Source organism: Crocodylus porosus, unplaced genomic scaffold, assembly GCF_001723895.1.
Source record: "Crocodylus porosus isolate Cpor-Errol unplaced genomic scaffold, CroPor_comp1, whole genome shotgun sequence".
Classification (NCBI taxonomy): Eukaryota; Metazoa; Chordata; order Crocodylia; family Crocodylidae; genus Crocodylus; species Crocodylus porosus.
The window spans coordinates 50,852,108-50,860,078 of NW_017728943.1; the positions used below are offsets into that span (position 1 = coordinate 50,852,108).

The 7,971-nt window shown below is 39.6% G+C and overlaps 1 protein-coding gene across 1 annotated transcript in view; it reads right to left on the reverse strand.

Moving 5' to 3' along the window:
* Positions 1–405: 405 nt before the first annotated feature.
* The window catches only part of STON1 (stonin 1), a 15,763-nt gene continuing 8,197 nt past the window's right edge, over positions 406–7,971 (reverse strand). Inside the window, exons 2-3 of the mRNA XM_019549339.1 lie at positions 3,019–3,221; positions 406–2,606 (exon numbers count right to left, since the gene is read on the reverse strand). Of these exons, the coding sequence (XP_019404884.1) occupies positions 2,532–2,606; positions 3,019–3,221 (278 nt within the window). The 3' untranslated portion in view covers positions 406–2,531. The remainder of the gene's footprint in view (positions 2,607–3,018; positions 3,222–7,971) is intronic.

Consider the following 7,971-nt stretch of genomic DNA (forward strand, 5'->3'; position numbering starts at 1 on the left):
AGGAAGAAAGCAGAGAGATAAAGGCAGAATTCAGAGAACAAAAACAGGACTGCAGAATTTCACTGCACAAGTAGAAGATGGGACTGTATGGAACAAGGCGTGCTCTTAGACACTTTGGGTACCTACAGTGCTTTGAACTGGAAGTTGCCATGGCCACTTTGTTGTCAGAATAGAACTTTGATTTCCTTTATGCAAGAGAACAGCTTATGGAGGGAACCACACTACCAACCTAGGCAAAGAGTGTTTTGCTTCATCTTCTTTACTGAATAGGGAAAGGTTAATGGGAGAATGGTTATGCTAATTCATAGTGAACTCCAGATTCCTTCTTAAATTAATGCTAAGGAAATTGATGTTTTCCTAGAGTACCATTTCATTTGGCAAATAACTAAATGCACCACAAGTAAATACAAATAAACAATTGGATTAATTATATTTAAACATGAACAAAGCTGAAGGTGTTAATTGTGTCTCCAGTCAAAACATGCACAGAAGATGCAGCATCTGAAATCTAGTTTGTAATGCTATTTCACTATCGGGCTTTTATCATAAAACAATGTTCCAATAAGGAACATATAAACAAAAAATATCATCAGAAACAATATGGACTTTGGCTATGAAGTACACAGAATTTAAAATATATTATCCATTTCGTTATGTACTTTCACCTGGGGAAAAAAACCTTTTATTGTGTTGAATGAGGCTCATGATATGGCCTTGTTTCCAGACTAATCATTTTTTTAAAACCTATCTTGAGTATTTCTACTTTGGGGGAATAACATTTATCTAACTTTGTAGTCAATGCCCATATAAACAGCTATAGTTGTGACACAGTATAAAGTGAGATTTAGTGCATTATTATATTTTTGTTCTCAAAGGATTTGCGTTTGAAGGAAGGATAATTTTTGCATAACTGTAGCAAAAAATATCAACATAACTTTCTGAACTCATCATATTCTCTTCTGATCTCTCCATGCAGCAAGCAGATAGCTCCAAAAAGAGGCAAACAATGAGGGAAAGTTGGAAGACACCTCCCAAATTCATTAATACATTAAAAACTTGCTTAAACTTCTAAGCACCCAGTCACTTCTCATGCTGACACGGGCCTTTGAAACATTACAAACATGTTTTCTTGCATTACTAGGTATGGAAGTCTTCCTGTTGCTGCTTCTTTTTAACTGTAGAAAATGTCTTTATAGCTGGCAGCATAAAGAAAAATCTCACTTTCTGTGTATGTTTATGTCCCCTGTAACAGTTTGTCAAGGCAGTGATGCAAAACAGGCTCTACTTTCAAACTAACATCTGGTACTCAAATCTTGAAGGAGATCCAAAAGAACACAAACAACTGGTAACGATCAGCCACTTTCTCAATTCAAAAGCCAGATCCTGCTGCTAGCATAAATCAGCATAACTTCACCGAACATACTGGGGCTATGCTCGTTTTCACTAGCAGAGGACCCAGACCTTAGTTTGGTCTGTGAGTTCTGAAATAAATTTGCCTTGTCTGGGCATGGGAATTTCAATCAGGTCCGTTGTGGCCTTCTGCCCAAGACTTTGCATTGAATAATGCTAGAGTATGGCACAAAAGTAGCGTTTATAGCCACAGAAGAAAGAAAATTAGGAATGTTATTCCTGAGGAGGTTTACTTAGCAAACCATTTAAGTCACCCACATCCTATGCATTAATACAGGCTCTTTATAGAAAATAATTCTAAGCTTGAGCTGTTCACAAACATGGAAGGAAACAGAAAGGGGAGGAATACAGGATCATGCTTGCAATGTGCACTCAGATATGCAACTAGCTTTGTCAAGTGTGGTACTTGGAATGCTTTTATTGCTAAATGCCATGGGGTCATATTGCACCAACTATGGATCTCAGAGGCACTTAGGCAAGTATGGGTCTATGTGGATCCTGTGAGACCCTTTTCAACTCCATAGAAAATTCTTAATGCAAATGGTTGGGCCTTTCTCTTGTCAGTTTTTGTGACACTGTCTTAAGGCTAAGATGGACAGAAATCAATGCGATACTGAGTTTTTTCAAAGATTTGAGTAGGGTGGAATAAAATTACACTTAGATACCTAGATGCTCAATAGGTAGAAAAGGATCTGGCCCCATATACCCAACTGATGCAAACTACTTTATAACAGTGCTATCTTAGGAAAGGTCTCACGCTCCGTGCTGCAAACTAAGCAACAGATATTTTCTTGAGATTTCTATTACAATTAGTTCTCAAAGGGCTCATGTCCAGCAAACCTAGAGCTGCACCAGCAGTCCTCATTCACATCAGCATTCTTGCTGCAGAGTGCTTGCATGAGGTCTCATTAAATGAATAACAGTTTTCAGGACCGGACCCAAAGATGTTACAAAAATTGCAAATACTGGATTTCAACTGCTGCATCTCTCTCAAACTTGGTCATTGTACTTTTTGCTAGTGATGTTTACTAATGTTTACTACAACCCCCACTAATATTTCCCCCTACTGTTTGCACGATTAAGACCATCTAACAATACAGGAGAGAGCTTCTCATCTTCTCCTACTGCATAAGGCAGTTGCCAGCCTTATCTGGGTCTTCACCATCAAGCCTAATCCACTTCTTTTCAATTTCAACCTGTAGTTAGGGGAACAAAAATACAAGTACAACATTAACAGTTGTTTAGGTATTAGAAAGGTGATCCATGGCAAGTGAGGTCAATGAGAACTTTTGATTTGGTCTTCAGTAAGTGCAAAATCAAGCACCAGAGGGAGAGGTCTGAAGCACAGGACTCCCGATTCAAGGGAATTCAAATCACCACCCCAAAAAAATTGTTTGATGAAAAAGATGAAACTGGATTTATGGTTCTGGTTGGGGCACTATCTCTGATAATCATATATCCAGATCAAGAATATTCTTTCATTAAGTTGTTGTTTTATGCACAGATATTAACCCATGCAAGACCATATGCTGAAAATATAAATCATACATGCTTTAGAAATCCTGATTTAGGGGTGAAGTCTGCTGAAATCAAAGGAGTGAAGAATACCTGGCAGTTGTAGCAAGCTTTCTGAATCACATGTTTCTGGGGCTGAACATCACTCTCTATGCCCAGTGATTTCACTTCAGTCCCTGAGGCGCACGCATCATGTACAACAAACTGTACAGTAGCAAATGGATACCAGTCCAAAGGAATTTCCTGGTCTGATCCAAGTTCTAGTTTGTAAGACAGACTGTGTGGATGATCTGGACCTTGAAAAGAAGAACAAACCACAAGAGATCAGTTCATTATTCACCCTCCATTTTTAAATGGCAACTACAGGCAACCCCCACTTAGTGCTCCTAACTGGTTCTTGAAAAACTGAGCAGTAAGTGAAACAAGCATTAAGCGAAACCAAAAGTATTTGACAACCCAGGATAGCAACTGCAGTTGTTTCTAGTGACCCGAGATGGCGACAGTGAGCATTATAATGAAACTCGCTGAGCGCTAAGTGAAATCAGGTATCAATTTCAAATGAGCGTTATAGTAAAATGGCACTAAGTGAAACAGCGTTAAGCAGGGGTTGCCTGTAAGTATGGTTCCATTTTGCATTCAGCAGCAGTTACTCTTTACTGAAAACTCTTTGTCTAGCTATTAATAGAGTGCCTTATTATTTGGTATTTAGAAAACACATTTCACCCTTGCTCCTTTTTTTCCCATGTCAGTGTACTCCTATAGATATCATGGCTTTTTCGCATCAGTTTTATTCAGTTCATCAGAACCTTACTGGATTAGATAAAGTCATGGCCATTCTAAAACTAAGGAAATGGATCTTGCAATTATATGAGTTTCTCCCATTTGTTTTTAAAAATACATGAGTTCCTTGCTCTTGTGGGCATGCAGAAAAGCCAGAACACACAACCCCAGTGTAACCCATGCAGTGATGCCTGCCCCAAACTGAGATAGCATCCCTGCAATAGGTTCTCTGCCTTCTCCATCCCAAAGGGATGTTAGCTGTACAATTCACTGCTCTGTGGAGCTCTATCAACAGCACTCTAACAGTGTTTAATGCATGCAGCACATAATGCAGAGTCAATCTAAACAAATGCATCCCAGCTGGTAGGATAAATGCTAAAGGGGTTCTTCTTCTGCTACCCCTACCTTTGATGTGAGGGAGAGAAAATCCCTCCTGCCAACCCTTCTTCTCCCACATGAAGTAAGGAGGTAGCAGATATGAAATGGGCAGCGCCTAGGGACCACATCATGTGTTCCAATGGGCCCCAAATTGTCTTCAACTGGCCCAGTATCCTGTAGCTCAGTTGTTTTAAGAAAAATGTGGGAAAGGTCATGGAGTCTTCTTCTTCTGTTTCTATACAAGGACTTCAGATTGAATGCCTCCGCCTCTTCCAAAGACATTGCAATCAGCCAGATCACTATGTGCATAAAAGGAAAATACTGGAATGGAAATAATAATCCTCAGTATCACAGCTGCCTCTCAGTTCTTCAAGGCAAACTAAGTGGTAGTTCTCTCTTTCCCTTCCCCACAGTACTTTACAACAAATAGGGTGCATCTACATTAAGGTGATGTGATAAACTCCGGCACAGTTTGCACCAGATAAAACTGCTCCTGGGCGCAACAGTTACATGTACTCCCAGGACCACAGCACTTTGACCCAGGACAGAGCAGCCCTGGGCTGGCAGGAGACCCAGGGGGGTAAGCCCTGGGCTCTGGCATTGGAGGGTCTGGCTGATGTTACAGTGCGGGGCTAGGCAGCAAACAGTCCCTGCCCTTTAGAACCCCTATGTCCGAGCCAGCCCCTGTCACCATCTACATGTACATTTTGGTGGAGTAAATTACTCTGCTGTAGGATAGTATTGCCCCCAACAGTACTATCCTACATCAGAGTTAATTAATTTACTGCGGCCTAATACTGGCTCATGTGTAGACTGTGATGCTTTACTGAGGAGTTAATAAGCCAACTCCTCAATAAAGTGCACATGTAGATGTACCCATAAAGTAACAGTATAGAGGCTTAAATACAGTTTGGCTTCAGGCAGGAAGGATTCATAGAAAAGAGTGCCCACACTTTGTCAATGGTAACTCTGGCACTGGAAGTTTGGATTTTATCCTTTACAGAGAATGATATATCAAACACATAAAATGTCTATTTTTTTTATGAATTCACTTTTCCCAGAGGTAGTCACTCAACAGAAAGAATGAAAGAAAATGTTAGCAATGATAAAGAAAAAGGATATACATGGCACTAAGACATGCTAAGCATTACCTATTATGTGAAAATTATGAACATATGTATTATATTCACAATGGTATCAGCAATCTGTAAAGCAAAAATGGACCTTCCCAAGAAAGTAGGCATAGCAATTACCCACAGGATCACTGTGGTACACCTATGTGAGAGGATAGAGGAAGACAGGTTTACTTATTTCATGCACAATAAAGGGGGAGAGAGAGAAAGGAAATAAAGTGACCTTTTACCCTATAAGACTAACCACTACTGTTAGGAAACTGAATTGTCTCTTGTTAGTCTTGAAAATCCATTACTTACATTAATCAATTCTTACGACTTTACACCATATGTGGGCAATAGGTATGGTTATTTGTAAAATTTGTAAGGCATGTTGCTTCACATATTTCAAATAACTTGTGGTCTCCCTCCATTGCTCTTATTAGCCAACCTTTCATCCTGAATTTGTCTCATGCACATTATTTTGGATGAGACAAGAAGGTCATTTATGTTTGTGACACTGTAGCTAAAGCTCATTCTGAACTTCTACTACAGGCACATATTTTTCAGGTGCTTAGTTTGCTGTAAAAGCCAATCCAGGATAAGTTTGGCATACCACACAGGATTTTTAAAGGAACTCAGTCCTGACCTAGTTCGGCTACCACTGAAGTCAACTATAAAACTTGCAATACTGAACAGTTTTGAAATCCCACTCTGATCTCTAGAAAAGGCAACACCTTGAATTTTGGAAGATACCAGTTTGACTAGGTGAAGGTGCTGGGTTTTGTTTCTGTAAGTACTTTTTCTTTTTTTTAACCAAAAACAAAACACTACATATATTGCTTTGGCTCTGGTTTGAAGTAACATTTCACAGTAATGGAAATATAACTGGGGCCTTGGTGACTAAGGGATTGAACTCTTCCTTTTTAGGTATTTGGAGGACCACAGATTGTCTGTCTAGGAAAGGGTGAGGGAGCAAGGAAACAGGAAATGTCATTTGAGTTGTTAGGCTCTACATCTAGGACCATGGGCGTAAGCTCAGCTCCAATATGAGAAGATTCCCCATTTTCTTTTCTGCTTGAGTTAACTTTGGGTTTATTGTTGTTGTTGTTTTTTGGGGGTGAGGTTTGTTGTAAAAATAACTGGTAGGGAAAAAGTCCTTACTAACTACAAGTATCCCCCTACTCTGGCCCTCCACTTATATGTGCAAAACTATATGCAAGGTGATTTAATAATATTCTTAAGGTCAAATGTTTAAACCATTAAGCATGCAATCACCTTGATTGGGCAGACACAATCCTCAATTGTTTGTAGGTTGTAAAATAATAAAGTAATATAGCAAATTGTTGGGAATTTTGTATAATTTGGTTTTAAAAATATCCTTGCTCCACTTGACAGTGTGTTTGCCATGTTCACGCTAAATCAGGTTTAGATTATTTTTAATGCTAATATTAAACCTGAACTAAGCACAGCCTTCTGAAGTAAGCATGATGAAACAACCCACTCTCAAACCAACTCAAGCATTTTTTTTTTTTTAAAGATCACTATCAGGACAGATAGTGATCAACCATTATACAAATAGCTCTGTAATAGCTCTGTAATTCTGCTTCTTTCTTTGATCATTATTCAGGCATACTTCCACTGATCTCACTTAAGTTTTTTCTGTACAAAGTACAGCTCTAATCCTTACCAAACACCATGACAAGATACCATGCAGAAATCATGTGTGCGTAGCAGGGTGGGAGAAAGAATGGGGGATTCTTGTGTACTTATAAATGGAGATTCTAAAGAAAAATACAGTAGAGAGTCCCTAAATGCTCATTCTCACAAAAAACTGAAAGCAACAAAACAATGGCGGGGAATTAAAAATATCACTGCTACTCATAAAACCCTTGACAAATAATTAAGGACCAAATATTGCATCCCTTCTATATGTTACAGATTCATATGGCTTCCTTAATTCAAAGGTAGATCCTAAAATGGAAACATCAAATGTTTTGCAATTCTATATAGTACACACTTTCTGTAACCCTGATCTCATGTTTACCTTATTTGTAGATATTATTGTATTTTTTCACAAACAACATGCCCCCCCTAAGATATGAACCTTGTTTTTGAAAGGTAGAATGAAGAAAATAAGGTTTTTCCATGTAGCAAGTAACTGAGTAGCAGCAGCTAGTGAACTGAACCTACTTACTGGCTGTGTCTACACATGAATTTTATTGCGGAGTAGACTATTAGCTGCAGAGTAAAGCATTACTGTCTACATATGCAACAGTATTAAGCTGAAATAAACTAATTAACACTACCATAGGATAGTACAGTACTATTTTAGAGCAAAGTAATTAGCTGTGAATAAATGCACATGTAAACAGACTGCAGGTGTAAATTGCACCCAGGCAGCAAGGGGCCAGACCCTTGCCTGCCACCTAGCCTATGATTCCATACTTTCAGCACCCTCATGGCCCAGCCAGTGCGTCTGCCACCCAACAACACTACCCAGAGCCCAGGGCAGAGCAGGGCAGGAACGGCCCTGACAAACTGCTCTGCCCTAAACTGCTCAAATTACTTCTGTCCTGGGCACACGTTTCATAGTTTCATAGTTTCTAGGGTTGGAAGGGACCTGAGCAGATCATCTAGTCTGACCCCCTGCCACGGCAGGAAAGAATACTGGGGTCAAATGACCCCAGCAAGATGTTCATCTAACCTCCTCTTAAACGCCCCCAGGGTAGGGGCCAGCACCACTTCTCTTGGAAGCTGGTTCCAGACCCTAGCC